This window comes from Culex quinquefasciatus, chromosome 1 (genome assembly GCF_015732765.1).
Source record: "Culex quinquefasciatus strain JHB chromosome 1, VPISU_Cqui_1.0_pri_paternal, whole genome shotgun sequence".
In the NCBI taxonomy this organism is placed as follows: domain Eukaryota; kingdom Metazoa; phylum Arthropoda; class Insecta; order Diptera; family Culicidae; genus Culex; species Culex quinquefasciatus.
This window is the reverse complement of record NC_051861.1, coordinates 77,325,592-77,346,105: the sequence shown is the minus strand read 5'-3', so window position 1 is coordinate 77,346,105 and position 20,514 is coordinate 77,325,592. Positions and strand designations below refer to the sequence as shown.

General features: G+C 39.5%; 1 protein-coding gene across 1 annotated transcript; it reads right to left on the bottom strand.

Annotated features, from left to right (window-relative positions):
* Window positions 1-733: 733 nt before the first annotated feature.
* Window positions 734-20,283, bottom strand: LOC6038477 (sushi, von Willebrand factor type A, EGF and pentraxin domain-containing protein 1). Its single transcript, XM_038257262.1, is given in 11 exon segments — window positions 734-1,119; window positions 1,178-2,647; window positions 2,709-4,619; window positions 4,698-4,842; window positions 4,904-6,189; window positions 6,244-6,507; window positions 6,570-7,280; window positions 7,283-7,315; window positions 7,318-7,483; window positions 10,961-11,544; window positions 19,867-20,283. Coding segments are annotated over 10 exon segments (6,705 nt in total). The 5' UTR covers window positions 11,519-11,544; window positions 19,867-20,283; the 3' UTR covers window positions 734-958.
* Window positions 20,284-20,514: the final 231 nt, after the last annotated feature.

Here is a 20,514-nt window from a genome sequence, read left to right as displayed (position 1 = left end):
TTAAAAATCACAGGACGTGCAGGACAGAGTAAAGAGCAATTCCAGTACTTCGAAGTATACAAGGGAAAGAAGGCTGAAGCTCCCAACTCTTTGGGGATTCAGTGGGAACATCTTCGTGAAGTTCACTTTGAATCTCGGAGGAGGAATGATGTACAATTGGTTTTCATAAAACCCGAACCATTTGACGAAACCAAACGCCGAATATCTCTCTGAAATCGTACGATATGTTGAACAAGGAAGAATCCTGTGATGTGCATGTCATTGTTGTGCATACCGAAAGGTGAGGTGGGTTTTGTAAAAGCAATCGCTTTTCTACTATAGTGTGTTCCTCCAAAATTGTATGCAGGCTAGGCACTTGAAGTTCACATCTGTGTTAGGGAAGTGCAAATTTAGTTTGAAATAATTAAAGATATTTTTTTAATCGAATGTATTCGTATGGTGCATAAATTATGCCATTTCGATTTATTTGGTGCACAGCAATCAAGGAAGTTGTTGTCTTCTTATTCCAAAATTGTCAAACTTACGGACCAAATCCTGCAACAATCTGATTGTAAAAATGGTCAAACTTTGTTGTAAATAACATTGAAGACAGTACTTTAGGGAATTAATTAAAAATCTTATCGTTCCCGTAGTTTCAAAGATACTAAAAAGTATGCAACAAACATCTAGGTGCAAAAGCTATGGTTGATGTGTACCGTTAAAAACAATGAAATGAAATAAAAAACATTTTTGAAGCAATTTCAACTGTATTCAGTATTCTCAATGTGTGATTTGAACAAAATGTAATTTATATTTTCATTTGACCTAAATTCGCTGTTATTTTTGTTTTATCATTTAGATCAAACCTCACTTACTTCTTTAAAAGGTCCTTTGTACATAGGAAACCCATAGTGCATTGGTTGGTTTTGAAAAAGTAATCTACAAATATTATGGATAATCGATCTAATCGATCATGCTTTCAACATTCTTCAAACTGGCTCCACTTTCCGTTCGCTTGACAAACTGTTTCCACGGTACGCTTGTCCGCGCAGAGAATTTTCAGCTGTTCGTTAAACTGATAGGAACTTCCCGATATTATTTTAGCAGCGGAGCTTATCTTTGGTTTACCGCAAGAAATTTCTGTAAAATAAAAAAAAAAGTTAAAATCATCCTAAAATTCTATCATTCGAACACCTACTCGTACATCTCGCCACTATCGGCGACCACTTGCCGGCGATCGAGCATTTAATTATCGGATGGCCCTGCATCACGTACCCCTCCGAGCAGCGGAACTCGATCTCGTCGTCGTAATAGTACCGCGAATCCACCGAGCTGGCCGCAATTTCCATGCCCGGCAGCAGCGGAGGCTGATCGCACAGAACTCCTTCGCAGAAGCTATCAAAGTAACTCCAGTGGCCTTCCGGCGTACACTCCGTGTATCCGGTGCCCTTCATCGTGAAGCCGGCGTTGCACCCGAACCACACGCGATCCCCGACGTTCAGCGTGTCCGCGCGCTTCCGGAACTTTTCGATGCGCAGATCCAGCGGTCGTAGCTCTAGGGCGGTGCTTTCCACCGACTTGATACGGCTGTCGATGGGCGGATCCGGAACGGCACTCAGGCGACATCGTTGGACCAGCATGCGTTCCACTTCGGCCAGGGCGAGAATCTTCTTTAGGGCGTTCCGTTGGTTCTCCAGTTCTTGTTGGCGGGTGTTGTCTTGGTACCGCAGGTGAGCTTCGTAGATTGGTTGAACCACGTGTTTGAGCAGGTTCTTAATCTTGTCGTTGATGTTTTCTCGTGAGTTGATGTCCAGGAGTACTTCGTCATCGAAGGTCACTTCGCGATCCATCATTATTATGTCAATGAACAGGCAGATAACAAATCGATACGAATCTTCGATTTGCTTGGGCAGTCGGAGCGCTTTGTCGATAGGTTCAATAGTCCCGTACAGGATGTAGTCTAGAAGATTCCGTGGGTTCAAGTTGGCGTCTGGTTTGGTTGTTTTCGACAAGTATTGCAGAAGCTTAGCGTCCATGTTCTGATAGTCTTCTGAAACCGGTACTTTGAACGCAGTTAGATCAGTGAATATGTTGTACGAATCGTCGGAAGATTGGCAGATAGGTGATTTTTTATCCGGATCTAATGGACTACAACCGTAGAACAAGTAATCTCTCAGTTGCTTCCAAAAGCGGACGTCTGGTCGACGATTGATCTTGATGATCGTTGGGCCAGCTCGTTCGCTTGTCGGACTCAACTCAGTGCTACTGGACACAACTTCCGTTGGCATGCACTCAGGAATCGGTATATCCCAGACTCCAGTATCCAAACATGTTAGTAGATTCTCGCCGTCTAGATAATACCCGTCGTTACACCTGACCTCGACCAGCGTACCCACTGCGTAGTTCTCGTACACCTGATTCAAAACTCCTCGCTCCGAAGCGTAGATTAGCATCGAACCTTCGGTTGCCGTCAAAGCAGGACATTTCACTATACTTATGCACTCTGGCGGAGGACTGGACCAATTACCGTGTATCGTACAGCGGGTCGTTTGATCTCCCAATAGATAGAAACCGTCGTCGCACACGAACCTCGCAACCCCGTTGTAGCTTGACTTAGAGATGATCACTTTGCCGTTGAGAATCGAGCTCAGTGAACCACATCGGATTACTGGAAGAAGAAGCATTTTTAATACACTTGGACGATTGTCCCTCTCTCAACAACTACTTACACTTGCAAAAGCTGTTGGCATCGCTCCACTTGGAAGTCCGCAAGCATACCGTTTCAGACGGTCCGTGCAGCTTGTAACCCTCGTCACAGCTAAAGTACGCCCGGTTTTCGTAGTAGTTTACGAATCCGTTCTGCAGAGTCAAATTTCTCTCGCAAGCACGGCAAAATTCAGATTTGTGCACCTTCACCGATCCCACAACCTTCGACTTCAAGTCAGTCCACTGGATGAGATCACCCTGGTAGGGTTCACAGCTGTAGTACAGTTCTTTTACCTCGTATCCGGCGAGCGATCGACTCCAGAGATCGAAGTACGCCAACTTCCCCACGAATGATTCCGATTCGCTGAAGCTTCCTCCTAGAGAATCCTGTTCCTGTCCGATCACGAACAATCCGTTGGCTTCAATGACCTTACCGGCGCTCAGATCATGTCCTGTCGTATGCAGCTCGCCATCTAGGTAGATCTCGTACACTCCCTTGTGGCTGGTCCAAGTGAGACAAACAAAGTGCCACGATCCATCGTTTATGTAAGCGTTCGTAACCACGTGATCTCCCGATACGTACAAAGCAAATCCGCTGTAATCGGTGAAGGTGAAGGCGTTGTCGGTCTTGGGAGTAGCGTAAGATATTACCGTCCCGTAGTTGAAGTCATCTTTTGTCTCGATCCACGTGCAAAGTGAGATCTCCGTGAGGTTGCGCTTAGGTCCTGCTACCTTGATGTAGTCGTTGGTTCCGGATTTTTCGAAGGACATGACAAAGTCTGGCGTTGTCAACGTCTCACAGAATGCACCGTAGAAGTAGGGTGCACACTCGCAGCGAACCTTCGTGTACAGCTCGTCACCTTCCAAGTCGCTATGTGCACTGATTCTCGAGTTCATCTCACGTAACTTTACCGGCGTGCATCGTCCATTGTTCCTGCAAGGATTCCGATCGCAGGGATTGTCTATCTCGGTGCAGTTGACACCCTTTAACCCTTTGGGACAAACACATGTGAAGTGAGTGGCGAGTGTGATAGCTTGGCGAACATTGACGCAGATAGCTGCTTCGGGACAGGGTACGTAATCGCAAGGTTTCAAGTGGCAACGCTTGCCCATCTGGCCGGGCGGACATGAGCAGCTGTAACCATCTTCAACTACGGAACATATTCCTCCATTTTCACACGGGTTCGGAGAGCAACAGTTCTTCACCAACTCGCAACGATCTCCTTCGTACGAACCCTGGCATTCACATACGGCATAGCCACCAGACTCAACGCAAGTTCCTCCGTTTAGGCATATGTCCGACCTGCACGGATCCAGGTATTGTTCACAGTAAGAACCACCGTAAGTAGGCTGGCAAATACACCGAACCGAGGTAGCGCTCAACGCCACACAAGTCCCAGCGTTGTAGCACGGTGCCGAAGCGCATATTTCCAACTGCTTTTCACAATGGGAACCCGCGAAACCCTCGTCACAGGTACAACTGTACAGGTAGTCACTGACAGGATCCGGAACGCATTGACCGTGCGATCCGCACGCGTTCCGATCCGCTAAACACGGCCGAAGAACCTTCGGGACGCAGTCCGCAATGGAGGTCGAACCACGCGGAGAAATGTGCGTCGGCGGACACTTGTCGCAGCTGATGCGGTTGTACAGGCCTTGGTACTCGCCGGGTTCGCACCGGCGGCAGAAGGGCATCAAACTTTTGTGGTACTTTTGGGCCCGTTCCTTCTTCATTAGCTTCAGCTTGGCGATCGTCCCGGGCGGACACTGGGGCTTACACTCGGTGGAGTGCTTACTGTTGGGCTTCCGCGTTGAGTGATACGGCGGGCAGTGGATGCAGTCGGACTGACCGGTTATCTCGTTGTACGTCCCCATCGGACAGGAGACGCACGTGTTGGTGGTGTGGTTGTGGTAGGTACCGCGGGGGCATTGCACTAGAAATGTAAAGAAGCATATTTTTTATTTTTAACTCTTGATACTCAGAAAATTCGAGCTCGACAACTTATTCTTACCGCATGTCAGCTTTTTGGCCACACTACCATGTGGGCAGCGTATCGTTTCGTCCAACTTTAACACGCTGAGGTCCATGTTGAGTTCGCCAAGGCGCTTTCTCAGCTTCTCGTTGTTATTGATGTTTTGTAGTTCCGCTTTAACTCTCTGAAACAAAATTGAATCTCAGTAAAATCTAGCTTGTCTGGTAGATTTATCAAAAACATACCTTAATATTGTCTGACTTCTTCCCGTCATGCTTCCACATCCCAAGCCTTTTCGACAGCTTTGTGTACACGTTGATCTTGATGGACGCGCGATCGTCCCGCTTGTTGTTCTGCCTTCTACCCTTCGTTTGCCCTTCCGTAGGAGCTTCTCTTTTGACGATCTGATATCGCGTCTTGTCGTCGGGTTCATCAACGCTGTCGCACGCCGGTATGCTCGTAGTTATCTCGCAATCCGCTTGATCACCGCACAGCTGCTCCTTTAGGTTTGCCTCGAACACGGACGAAACCTCGTCCTTGGCTTCGGCGTCCTCGCACAGCGAAGAAACTTCCGTTCCCAGATTGATGGTGAACACCTCCTCCACCGCTACGGGCCGTTCGATCGCCGTGCACTCCGGAACCGACTGCAGGCCCGTATTCCAGGACGGTTTACGGTTATCGCAGAACAGCGTTACTGAGCTGTCGTCCCGATCGTGGAAGCTGTGCTCAAAGTGGCAGGTCACTTCGCACCACGTGTGTGAAGCGTTTTTCGCGCAGATCGTTTCACCGTTTGGTGGGGACGGAAGGTTGTCACATTTGGATTCCTTTACGGTGACGTTCAGCGTGCATTCGGCCACGTTACCTGAAGTGTCCGACGCTCGGTAGACGACGCTGTAGTTGCCGGCCTCGAGGTATCCGAAGTCAACACTTCGTGTCGTGGTTACGTTTTCGTTGGAGTTGTCGAAAACGCTTGGCTCGTCCCATTCTACAAACGTTTCGTTATCGTTGCTTGCATTCGTTAGGTAGAATATCGGAGGATCGTAGCAGTTCTCGATGACGGGAGCTGTACTATCGACTATCTCAACACTGAAGTTACACTTGGCTTTGTTCTTGAACGAATCAACGGCGACGTACGTGAACAGATGAGTTCCGGCGTACAGTTTAGTTCCCTGCTCCTTGATCGCTGGCTTGGACCAAAACGTAAAGTTGTCTCCTCCGTTGTCGAATACATACGGCCGGTTCAACCGTTTCACGATCGCGTAGTTGAAGTCGTCGTGCATCGGTAGCGTATAATTGTTCGGGCACATTAGGTGTGGCGGCGTCACGTCTATGCAGCGCGGAGTTTTGGCCTTCTGGGTCCAAACACCATTTCGTTTGCCAGCACAGGATTTAGTGGATGGTCCGCCCTTCAACTCGAACCCAAAGTTGCAAACCAGGGTGCAGTTGGACCCGTGGGCGGACTTTTGCTCCGCACAATCCGTTGGATCGTACTGGCTGAAGGGGATTTTCGGCAGCGGAGAGCAGAGAATCTCTAGAAATAAATGGACGCTATGGCATGGACTTCTTCAAATCACAAAATACTTACGTTTGCACGAGGTTTGTAATCCATCCCACTTGGACAGTGGTAAACAGTTCCTGCTGTTCGATCCCACCAGGTAGAACCCGTGGCCACACTTGAACGTGCAGTCCGTATCGATCGGCATCGGTTCAGTGGCACGATCCACCGAAACACTGTAGTTCATCAGAAATGACTTGTTCCTCGGAGAGTAATCGAAGAACAAATTAAGATCCGGATTTTTGCACACTGCAAGTCCATAATAAGGTATTTTCAAAGCAGGGCATGTTTTTACTGGAAAATATAAGTTAAAAGTTAACAATCTAAGAAGTTTCAACCAATCTCCCAAAACTCACAAACACACTTCGGATCATTCCCAGACCATTCTCCGTTTTCCTGGCACAAACGGATGCTGTCCCCGACCAGCTGGTACCCAGACTGACACCTGGTCCCACATGCCGCGTGCAGCACTTGCCCACACCCGCTCGGATGTTTCACGAAGTAACCATTCTCCGGGGGAGTCAACTCGGGACACGTAATCACCTCACAAAGCCCACTTTCGTCGGCCTTGTATCCGGTTTTGCAGATGCAAGCGCTCGAGTTCATCGCCGGAACGTCCACCGTGATGTGGTTTGCATCGGGACAATTTGTGCACTGGTTTGGACCGTTCCAGAACGTACCATTTGGACACGGATGGCAGGCTCCCCGAAGACCGGAACCAGAAAATCCAGACCTGCAAATGCACGAGTAGTGACCCGTAGTGCTACAGCTGCACGTGGCGTTGGGATCGCAACACTCGCCATCCAAGAATTCCTGATCGTCCATGCACAGCACATCGCACAGGCTTGCATTGACAAAGATGCTCTCACCCGTTTTGTAATCGCTGTGCAGGGCTTTCCGCGCCAGCGTCTCAAAGTGGTCAAAACTGTCCAACAGGTAGCAATGGTCACCCTCGGGGGCACTGGCAATGGCATGCAACTCGGCGTAGTTGCCACTTTGAATGCCAATCGAGTAAATCACAACGTTGTTGTCCTTTTTGAGGCGGCCCGCCAGCGGAATCGGATCGCGCCGTTCGAAAATCCATCCGTGATGAGAAAGATGATTTTTTACTATCCAGGCGAGCATTTTTGAAGATTTCTTCGGCTTCTTTGAGCGCGCCGTACGTGTACGTTCCTCCGCCGGAAAAGGCGATCCGTGGGACCTGGTAGTTGAGCAACAAGCACTTGTCGTTGTCCTCAACCGATTGCGAGATTTGGTCAATGTGGCGAAACTGTGAAGGAGAAAGGTCAGTTGAATAGATAAATTTAAATTGTAAATCATAAAATAAGTTGACTACACAACTCACAATTATGGAAGTTGATGTCAGTAAACGCTTCAGTTTCGTATGTATGAATGGTTTGAGCAATTCTCTACGAAATCGGTCTTTTTTCTTAAATTTTAATTTTTGTATTTTTTTATCCAGCTGAAACTCTTTTGGTACCTTCAGTATGCCCAAAGAAGCCATTTTGCATCATTAGTTTGTCCATATAATTTTCCATACAAATTTGGCAGCTGGCCATACAAAAATGATGAATGAAAATTCAAAAATCTGTATCTTTTGAAAGAACTATTTGATCGATTTGGTGTCTTCGGCAAAATTGTAGGTATGGATATGGACTACACTGAAAAAAATGATACACGGTGAAATTTTTTTTGGTGATTTTTTATTTAACTTTTTGTCACTAAAATAGGGCGTAAGGTCACTAAATAAGGGCGTAATATTGAATGTTTGGCCTTTTTGAAATGTTAGTCTTGGTTTAAAAATTTGAAAATATTTTTTTTCGAAAAGATCGGAAAATTTCACGAATGTTTCATATTTCAATATTAAAAATCGGACCATTAGTTGCTGAGATATCGACATTAGAAAATGGTGTGTTGTTTGGGGTAGGACTTAGAAAACATCAATTTTCCTGTTTTTAAACCATTGCATGGCAATATCTCAGCAACTAAGGGTCGTATCAACAAAGTTCAAACATGCAAAATATAGAGAATTTTCTCAGCTTTTCAAAAATATTTTTTTTCAAAGGTGGGCAAACAAGTGCACTTATTTAAAAAAATGAAAAACTTCTAAAAATGGATTTAACTTGAAATGGTGCACTTTATCAAAATTTCAGTAAAGTACTTTTTGATTGCAAATTTGATTTTACATCGAAAAATGAAGTTAAAAAAAATTTGCGACCAATTTTTCGATTTTTTGGAAAATCAGTATTGAATCAAAAATTTTTGCACAACCTGGAAATTTCTGAAAAGTTGGTATTGATGTCCTCTAAAACATAAAAAAAAATTAAAAATAGTGTTTTTTTTTGCAAATTAAGTTTTAGCGACAAAAAGTTAAATAAAAAATCACTATTTTTTACCGTGTATAATTTTTTTCAGTGTAGTCCATATCTATACCTACAACTTTGCCGAAGACACCAAATTGATCAAAAAATTCCTTCAAAAGATACAGATTTTTGAATTTTCATACATCATTTTTGTATGGACAGCTGCCAAATTTGTATGGAAAATTATATAGACAAACTAATGATGCAAAATGGCTTCTTTGGGCATACCGAAGGCACCAAAAAAGTTTCAGTCGGATTAAAAAATACAAAAAAAAATCGAATGACCGAAATCTGAGAGAACTGCTCATTTGGGCTCTCTGAACACACTCCAATCGATAGAAATGAATTTCAGTGAATTTCGTGTCAAAAATAAAAATCGCAGATTTAGGTATTTTTTTAGCCAACCATGCGCACCTCTTATTTATGATACAGAAACACGTGGGTGCGCTTGGTTGCTTAAGATTATTCAATATCATTTATACCCAAATTATAAAATTTTATTTATTGGCAGAAAATTCACTAAAATTTTATTTTTAAGTCAAAAATCAGGACAGTTGGTTAGGGGAAATCGTCTTGTGTTTCATTAATTTAACCATTTATTTTGCAATACTGGTGATAAACACTTACCTACTTACGTCCTACTAAGGTATTCATTGCTTGATTTTTGTTCAAAGCCTTTTCAGAAGCATAATCAAACGTCAAAGAACTGATGTGCCAACATTAGGTGATCGATAGAATTTTATGCTGTTCCTCTATTAAGTATTGGCCTGACACAATTTAACAGTTATGAAAATTAATGCATCTTGTTTCAAATTTTCAGCAGAAAATTTAAATTCAAGAGATTTGAATATATATATATATTATAACTCCAACTCTGAGCTGATTAATTCCAGTAAGTGAAGAAAAATGTGAAAATTTTCAAAATTGTTGAAATTTATTGTCATAGCATTCAATTGTTGCAAAAACACAACTCCTATGCCGTCATAGCATAGAGAACATTCAATATTACGCACATTTAAAATGTTAGTCTTCATATAATATTTTTTCGAAAACATCATAAAAATTTACAAATGTTTTTTTTTTTATTGTTTTTAAACATTAATCACCCCTTAAAGTTTTTTTGAGAACGTTTTTCTCTAAACATCAAGTTGATTTACGGGTGCCACGATATCTTGAGATAGGATGGACCAGTTTGGCTTAAATTTGGGCTGAAGACTCTCAAGACATATCCCGTGGGCAATGCAATAAATTTTCTCAATTTTAACCGCTATTGTGTTGGTTTGACACATTTAGTGGAAAATGAAAATGATAAAAATCAAAATGTAAAAAAGAAGGTTTTTCCATACTAATTCTCATTCAAAATTGAAATGCAATGCGCAAAGTGTGGATGCAACCAATCGCTCCCAAATTTCGGGGAGTTGTTTAAGGGCCTAAAAGCAACAGATAAAAACCTGTTCTGAAAAATCGACCATCTCGAGCCACCCTAGTGTGTATGACGAAGGCCGATTTTTTAATTTTGCTTTAAAAAAATAAAATACAAAAATCAAAAACTATCGAGTTTCTAAATATGAAAAACATTAAAATATTTTGACCTTTTGTTAAAATAAACTTTTCGAAAACCGTCCTTCGTCATGCACACAGAACTTGTTTAACGAATCTTCACCAAAATTTTGAGCCGATTTGGTCAATGAAGTGTTGAGATATCGTGGCACCCGTTTTTTGAAATTGCTACCTTCAAATACCTATATCTCGGCAATGATACATCCAAATGCCTTCAAACTTGTCTTGCTAATAGATAAAATGTATATTTTTATGCCCTAAACGCAGATTTAAAAAAATATGTGTGCTCATATCAACCTCTGACATTTTTGTCGATTTACATCCCTTACCCTTAAAAAAGATACGTTGATGAGAATTTCTGATAAATTATTGCTGAGTTTTTGACTAAATTACTATTTGGGACCATCCATAAACCACGTGGACACTTTTTTGGGAATCTGTTAAAAACGTTTTTGTATGGATCATGAACATTCCCCCACTAAAGTGTCCACGTAGTTTATGGATGGTCCCATTTGGGCTATTACACTACACTCAACCCCAGGTGGTTGGTCACTTTTTCGTTTGACACTTTTTAGCTCGTTGGTCGGTCAAAGTCATACTAAAAAGTGATGAACTGTCACTTTTTACATGGCGCTCACACACACTATGAAAACAAACGTTTAGTAGTGTGTATGAATTCCGTATAAAAAGGGTGTCAAAGTAAAAATCGACTCCGTTCGTTTGACAGCAGTTGATGTCAAATCATCGGAGTTTGAGTTTACTAAATTTGCACTTATTTTACTGCAATTGTAGGTAGATTTTTGTAGTTTTTTTAATTCACTTACAATCTTTTTCTGCGAGCTAAACGTAATAACCGCAACCCTTGTGTAGTTGTAGCTAACGTTAAAATCCGACAACAACTTCTTCACAAATTTGATCTCACTCGCAAAGTTCTGCCGGCCCACGCTCGAGCTAGCGTCGATCAGGAACACAATGTCCACCCGTTTGTTTTTCGTTTTGATCTTCTCCACACTCTTCTTGAACGATCCGCTCAGCCGATCAACCTTGACCTTGATAACAGAGTTCTCCGAGCGCAGAATTTCGTTGCTCGCACTGACGGCGGCGGCGGCTTCGTCTGCAGCTCCACTCGTCTTGAACTTTGGGTCTTCGTCAAGGGTAATGTGACTCACTACTGATAAGCCAGGAGGGGGCAGGTCTTGTGGTGCTGGCGCCGCCGAATCGTCATCGTACTCTTGATAGTCTTCGGAGGTTCCCGCGTTGAGTGTTGTTGTTTTAAAAGTGGGTTCGTCGCTTGTTGATTGCGCAGTCGCCAAGCCGGCCGGCCACGTGCTGCTGAGTAACGCCGTAATCGCCACTAGCAGACAGAGTGGCGTCGGGCCCATGGCTGGAATTTGTGGTGATAGCGATGCTGTTTACATAGACGAAGAAAAATGGGGAGAGTGAGAATGTGGAAGTTGGTTTGGATTTAAAAAAAAGAATAAAATATTATCAGGGTTGTTACGAATAATAGCGGATAATTATATTGCAATTTTTGCACCTAATTCGACGCACAGCCAGAAAATATGCACACTAGGGTGGGTACGTTTTTCAAAAAGTTCTCCAATCAAGTTTTAGTATGGTTCCCCTTGTAGGACATGCCCATAGGGACTTTCATGCCAAATATCTGCTCATTTGATTGTAAACTGGCTGCGCGCATTAGGGTTAAAGCTTACATGGGAATTACTATGGGAAATTGGAACTTTTTGTTCAAACGCTCCTACAGGTCTGGGAAAATCGCGCGCCAACTTCTGGTATGGTCAGGCCTAAGGGGAATGGTCTGGAGCTGGCGCATCGGCAAACAATCCGATGTCTCCTGAATCAAAGGTTTTTCCTGAAAAAGCATAAAATTTTCCTTAGCATGCTATGAAAGCTTGAGGCACACCGTGACGCCATATGTCAGGTAGCTACTGTCGTGATCGGGGACATTCTTTTATAATAAAAACACAGATATTTTGCAATTAACAAACAACACGTCTTATTCCACAGAAATTAACCACAAAACTGATTTGACAATCTTCATTCTCTCTTTCGCCAGCCGCGCGCATCTCGTTGTTTTCTCGCTTGTTGTTCTCTCTCGCAGCTCGCTAGGGCGCTCTCGCACTCCATCCGCAATCAGCTAACAAGGCAATATTCATGAAGGTGCGCACTTTTTGTTGCGCTCTAAACTCTTATTTATGAATTATATCAATCTTATAATAAATACCATTTTAATAATTTATTACATATTCAATCCTGCAACCCATAATCCCTACATTCTCCCTCTTTTCTACTCTCAAGATAACGAATATCAATCATAATTCCTAACCCAAAAATTGCATAAATGCTAAATCAATCAATGTTTTTCTTAAATTTCCTAAAAGATTTTCGTCGGGTTCCTCGACTTTGTTTTCATGCTGATCTAAATACGAAAGCGCAGCCCTCGAAATGTTTCATCTATGTTGTACAAGAGGCTGACATCCGATCGCAGGAGTTGTAGAAAATGGAATGCGCTGATGAGGTTGAAAATTTAAAAACACCTGAAAATATAAGAAAAAGAAAAAACGAGGAGAAAAACAAAAACCACAAATATTTCTCAAATAAATGCAGGTTTATCAATTTTTTATGCAAAACGAGATTAGTGATTGTTTACCTGATTTTCTTTAAATTTTATGTAATTTAAAATTAAAAGCAAATTTTACAAACATTGCTGAAACAACACGATTTAAAAAAATAATAATTCAAATTCGAAAGCAATTTTTTTTTTAACATTTCGAATGAAATGGAATCACATTATTTTTATTTATTATCATTTTGGGAATATGAAATATAAAACAATGTGTTCTAAATTCAAAAATCTAACATGTTGCTGACTTAATTAACAAATGAAGCATAATTCTGGCGTTTTTAAAGTTTTAAATTTATGTGTACCGTAAAAAACAAAGAATAAACATTTCTAAAAATATATACAATGTGGTAATTTATTTAACTTATTTAAAAAAAAAATCTGAAATAAAAACGATGACAGGCACAGATATTGTTTTTACTCAAATTTACACTTTGAATTTATGTGCGCCCGCCACGGAGTTCAAACCGATCTATAAATTATGAGCCCAAGCCCAGTGCCACGTCCGATTGATCCACCAGACGGGACTTGAAGGTAAACATAAACTGATTTTAATATTAAATGCAGACAACTTTTGTATCACAGCTGAGTAAATCGATTAAAGTAACAATTAACCATAACAACTATCAATATGGAATACTTAATCATTAACGTCTTTCAATTTAGAGGTTTATCTTTCAAGAGAGGACAACTCCAGTTAGTGACAACCGTTTTAGTCCTATTCGATGAATTTAAAATCATTTTTTTAGGTAGTTCACAGACATAACGCCAAAATACATATTGCTTTATTTGTGGATACCAAAAAGTGCTCACTTTCACATTTAAATTTATTTATTCATTTTCTTAGGTCAATTTGTTTTGTGATGTTAAAGACGGTCCTTAATTGAATGAAAAGATTTGCTGAACAATATATTTTTAAAATCCATAAGGCTTCTTCTGCGTAGTTATTTAAAAAAAATCATCACAAAAGTCTGTCGGGTTCCTTTATCGAGGAGATTGTTATCTGACTGCCTTCGCAAAGAACTCCAGCACAGATTATTCATTTTTTAATCTGACTACCAGCGCAGAGGACTGTCAGGCTCCAACACAGAGGAAACTTTTTTTCTGACTACCATCGCAGAGGTCTGTCAGGCTCCAACACAGAGGAGACTTTTTTTCTGACTACCATCGCAGAGGTCTGTCAGGCTCCAACACAGAGGAGACTTTTTTCTGACTACCATCGCAGAGGTCTGTCAGGCACCAACACAGAAGAGACTTCAAAATTAACTATGACTAATCAATTATAACGGCAAAAAACGTTGCTCAAATCAAATTTGAAAGCAAAACATTGATTGTCAATTTCTGCATAAATCTATAAAATTTTCATTAGAATTCTAAAACGATAGTTTTCAATTTCCACAGCATCAAGCAACAATCTAATATTGCATCAAATTCACAGTAAAAATTTATCGTCAATAATAACAACAATCAAATCTTCATTCAAATGAGAACTAAACATTTTTTCATTAACCATAAAATTAATAGTCAAATTCTGCATCAACTTCAAAACAAAACATTGGTCATCAATTACCATATAAACAATCAAATATTGCGTCAAATTTAAAACTCAAAATTGCCCATCATAAAACAACAATCAAATATTGCATGAAATTTAAAACCGAAAAAAATACCGTTCTATAATAACAAAACTCAAATTCAGAAAACAAATCTTGGCCTTCATATTCAAAATAATAACTGGTTTTCGATTACCACAATATCAATCAAACCTCGTATCTTACTCGAAACAAAATATTGGTTTTCATTTATCGCAAAAATAAGCAAATTTGTCATCTTATCATAACAAAACATTGGCCTTTAATTCCCTCATCAACAATCAAATCTTTCAATCAAAATTAAACCTGTAAATTTTGTAATTTGTGATTTTATTGGACTTTGCATCAAGTCATTGCCACAACAAGCATATCTTTCATTAAATTTAAAACAAAACTAACAAGAAGCAAATATTTATCTTATTCAAAAATAAACATTGGTCTTCAATTACCAAAATAACCAGCATCCAATCCAAAATAAAAAATAAAAATAATGATCATCAATAATAACAACAATCCATAACAATCAAATTTTGCATCAAATTCAAAACAAAACATTGGTCGTCAATTATAATAACAACAATAAAGTTCAAACAACAAATTTGATTTCAATTACCAAAACAACAACTAAATTAAAAACAAATTATCTACCTTCAATCCCAAACTAATCCTCCATCAAATTCAAAACGAAATATTGATTTTCAATTTCCACAATCTTGTCAAATCTTTTGTCAAATTATAAACAAAATATTGATTTTCATCAATCACAAAAATAAGAAAAAAAATTGAAGTCTAATTCGTAACAAAACATTGGAGTTCAATTTCCACAACAACAATTATACATTGCATCAAATTAAAAACAAAACATTGGTCGTCAATCAAAACAACAACAATCAAATCTAAAGCAAAAATGTGATTTTACAAAAACAATCAAATTTCGAGGAAATTATTTGCCTTCAAATTCCACCATAAACTTAGAATAAAACATTGGTTTTCAATTATCACAACGAAAAGCAAAACTTACTACTTCAAAACAAAACATTCGTTCCCAATATCACAACAACAAGCAAATCATTCATTAAATTCAAGACCGTCAATTATCGCAGATAGTTTTATGCCTTTTATCAATTTCAAATAACAAGTTCAAGCAAAAATCTACCTGTTTCAAAACACAGGCAAAACAACAAAGCGAAACTTTGGACCTGCATCCTGGCAGGTAAACAAAACTGTTGGATTTCACAACACAACAATTCAAGCAAAACAAATGATCTTTCATGAATCAAAAGGTTCGACTTACCGGACTGTGCCATTGTCGTGATCGGGGACTTTCTTTTATAATAAAAACACAGATATTTTGCAATTAACAAACAACACGTCTTATTCCACAGAAATTAACCACAAAACTGATTTGACAATCTTCATTCTCTCTTTCGCCAGCCGCGCGCATCTCGTTGTTTTCTCGCTTGTTGTTCTCTCTCGCAGCTCGCTAGGGCGCTCTCGCACTCCATCCGCAATCAGCTAACAAGGCAATATTCATGAAGGTGCGCACTTTTTGTTGCGCTCTAAACTCTTATTTATGAATTATATCAATCTTATAATAAATACCATTTTAATAATTTATTACATATTCAATCCTGCAACCCATAATCCCTACAGCTACCACGTGGGTGAGAAACGGCTGAAATATATTCAATCCAAACCTTCTTTCAACTAGAAAATGATCATTTCGAGCAATCCTGATATTATTTAGTTGAATTCAGAATGTTCGTATGTCGAATTTGTGTTGATAATATTTCAACCAAGTGGTAGCTACCTGACATATGGCGTCGCGGTGTGCATCAAGCTTTCATAGCATGCTAAGGAAAATTCGATGCTTTTTCAGGTAAAATAGTTGATTCCGGAGACTTCAGATTGTTTGCCGATGCGCCAGTTCTAGGTACAACGAATCCGTGTGCTCAGTGCTGAAAAGTAGAACTTTTCAGCATTTATTTTCAAAAGTGTCACTATTCGATTCTGTTATTTTTGGTACAGAAAAGTAGGCTATTTCGTCGTTCAAGAATGACGGGAAAAGTAAGTAGTTTCACGACGGAATTGCAAAAATCATTTTAAGGATGTTTGGGTTGATTTAGACAGCTTTAGAATTTTTGAAAATTGTCGGTGTTTAGTATTGCAAAAGGTTTTTTTCGCATTTTGTTTTGTTTTCGTCACTTTTTTTAAACTAACGATTGCAAAACAACTGAACTAAACTTTTTGAAATAAAATGTTATGACTATGAAAATGAATTTTTTTGGAACAAGTCACCTGTCCATTAGGGTGCTCAGAAAAATTGACCTCCTGCTTCACAAGCGGAAAACAGTTTTTTAGGTTATTTTAAGCATCTGTGTAAATTTTGAGCGAATTTGGTTAGGATAAACCCATTGATACTCGAGCCTAAAGTTGCCGAAAAAAATGTTTTTCATACAAAAATGACTTTTTCAAATCGCTAATAACTTTTCAGGATCGAGTTTTACAGCTTTGACATGTTCTACAAAGTTTTAGACCGTTAAATTTACAATAAGAATCTCAATTTTGAGAATATTTGGATGGAAGTAGCGCGCCTTGCAGACCAAAATGTGTGGAAATTGGGGTTTTCATACATTTTTTCGATGTTTCCCATACAAACTTCACCTTCGAGTATCAATGGGTAAATGTTGACCGATTTTGCTCATATTTGGCCCAGAGTCCTAAAACAGCTCAAGGAACAATATTCAGCTTGTGGAGCGAGGTTTTGAGAAAAAGTCCCATATTCTGGGCACCCTACTGTCCAATGTCCATACAACAACAAAAAACGGGTCTAATTATTTCTGTAAAGAAATCTCCCGATCGAAAATCTTTTTTTTTAATCGTACTGTTTTCGTCGCTGTATGCTAAAACTCGAAAACCAAATACGAATTTGCCCATATTTTGGGTCTATAGCTCCAAAGATCCGACCACAGAGTAATCCAGAGAGAGCAGTCCGAACAAAAGTCATCGAATTTGGTGGCTCCGTTACTCTATACCCTTTGGAATTGCAGTGTCTTCAGGCGTTATGTTTTATGCGTTACGAGGCCGTTGAAGAACAAATTTCATCATAGTAAACTCAGAATTTTTTAGATTTGTTTGTTTTGACAAGTTATGTCATTTCGGGTTTTTCTTGTAAGATTGTTTTTTTTATTTTGCAGCTTAATAGAATTTTCTTCATAATCATTCAAATTTCATAGTTTAAGTGAAAATCAGGAGCATTCACCATGGCGTGCACATCAATTCTTCCATAAACTATAAATATTTATGAAATGGATGTAGCAATTTATCAACTGGAAAAAAATTCTCCTCCTTGATGATCCGATGTTATGAGATCTGATTCCAGGACATTATTGATGGTTAGTGCAAGCTTCAGAAGAATCCACGGAATAGTCACAAGTGGCTGCAACGCGTTGGCATGTACTGAATTAAGTGTTTCAGCTAGTTCCCCACATTAGAGACAAGATGTTCCATCTGGTCACTTTTAACTATCGATGGAAAATAACTTGCTGATATGTTAGTCAAAAAACCACTTCCAAACACATGCCATGCGTTCTCTACAGATTTAAGTTCTAAACAAAACAAAATACAATGAAGACAATACTTTGTACTTGAACAATAAAAATAATAATTGAGGTTGGTCGTTATTTAAGAAGAAAACGACGAAAAATGATTTGGTCGCGATGAGAGAAATCAGTGAGAAGAACTATACATTAAAAATTTCCAATTTCCAATTTTCTTCCACAAAACATCTCATATTTGTCGTTTGGTATAATTCGTTATTTTCCAAGAACTGTTCATTGAAATTAGTCTGTCCATTATAGTCACGTGAAATCACGACCAAGCGTTCGGTCGCATGTATAAACGGTTCGTTCCGACTTCGCCCGTTAAACCATAACAGGCACGTACATGCACAAATACACACACTTTTTAATTCAACAAGGAATCTCAAAATTCACATTCTTTTCGGGCATACTTTACATTTGAATGTCAACATTGTTGATATAGGAAATGTAAAAAAATGACAACTGGAAAAATGCGTCTGGTTGCTGAGGTTGCTGTGATAAAAAAGTAACGCTTCAAATGTCAGTTTGACCCGAGACCTGACGAAGCGCAAAAGTTTTGCTGAAGGGGCGATGTACCACGATGTACCGCGTAACGCAACCATAAATTAAATGCCAGTGCTCCCTCTGGGTTACTCTGTGATCCGACCTTCAATGTACCGAAATTCGACCTACCTTCTGAATGGTTGATCTCGAAACACATGGCCTTCCCTTTTGAGAATGTAGTTTAGCACCAACAAGTTCGAGAGGCTAAATCATTGTGATGTTTTAAGCCACGAACCATTATTCAAATGATTGATTTAAGTTTAAATACATGCATAATTTTTATGAGCATCGTTCAAATCATTTATTTTGATGTTTTTTTTTTTGGCAGAGAGTGAAGAACAATAAAATTTCTTCTCCAAGCCAAAATTCATTAAAAATATTCAAATGATAACACTTTCAAGGCATATGTCGTGCGATATATTTTTCAACACCTGATAATTGAAAATAAATATATACAAATTTGAATTAAAAGCCGTGAGCGTTTAAAAAAATTACACCATTTCAGTTATTTTGTAATCATTAGTTTTCAACAAATTATGATCAGCCGATTAAAAAAAAATTAGCGACAAAAAACATTTTTCGGCACTGAAATTTTAAAAAAATGTCTACGTAATTTATAGATGGCCCCCAAAGTAGTTTGTGCAACATGTTGCAAAAGAAGATTTTTTCAGCACGAATCGTAAAAAAGTTCAACTTTTCAGCACCAAAAATAGTGCAGAAAGAACTACTTTTCAGCAGAGTTTTTTTTGTAGAGAAAAGTAGTCCGTTTCGTTTCTCACGAATTACAGGAGAAGTTGACAGTTTCACAGCGAAATTGCTAAAAAAAACATGATTCCAAACTCAGGGGAATGCAATTTGAACTTATTTCAGCTGATTGTAGGTACTTCAAACTTTGCCCCGTTTTTTTGGGGGATTTTGCAGGGAAAACCCCACATAATAACCCAAAGAGAACAGTCCGATGAAAAGATTTTTACTCTGCTACTCTGTGGTAAAACGTTAAAATTAGAACCACGAAGGTTTGATTCCTCGGGGCATCTTTTGTTTCCGAACTTATGATTAACAACCCTGCATGCTTATCGCATAATCAGAGCATTGAAATTAATAATTAAAAAATACGCACAGTTTGAGTACTACACATAAATAAACGTGATTTTTTTTATTATCATTTGGGCCGCATCGAAACTACAGTTCGAATAGGGACAGCTGTTACAGACAGCACAATAATGCTTCATATTCGGAAATTGATTAGCAGAATGGCAATAGATTGCGCTAGTTTTTAACAGAATTCAAATATTAGTAGCGCCTTTTAATATTCATGTCGTTTTGTCGTTGGCTTAAGCAAGAATACTTACAACTTTAGGAGTGAATTTCGACTCCTTCTCCTACAAAATGATGTCAGTTGTGATTGTTACATCTGCATAAGTAATTATCTGGTAGAAAGTTTCCAAAAAGCACTTTGCTGTGGCCAAACCGTCGCGCATTTGAAACGTTCAGAACTAGGTCCAATTAATGCTTAAAAATAATGTTTTGAAGTCTATTCGATATCCACTAAATGCTGCGAAAACAACAAATTTCACTCAAAAATTTCCGCAAACGCTCATTCACACATTCCATTCACTAAGAAAAACTTCCGTCTATTCACTACAGACGAGAGGCGACGCACTGATAAGAAGTTTGTGTTAGCTTCCGTTTTCTATAGAGTAACATTCCTAGTATACTCTACTGTAACACTGAAACGCTTAGAAGAGGAGAGCACTGGAATTGAATGTTTCCCGCTCAACGGTCGGCCGAGTACTGATTGAGATTTTAATGTTGTCTGGTTATGCTGGGACTGGCCTGCTTGAACGGCAAAGAACAAACGGGTGGCGTATCACGTTTTGCCCTTTTTTATGCTAGGGTGTTCCAGAAAGTGGGAGTTGCTTTAATAGCATATTTTTGTTTTTTTTCTAAATATATTTTAATGAAGTGATATTTTCCGTAAGAAAAAAATAAACCAAATA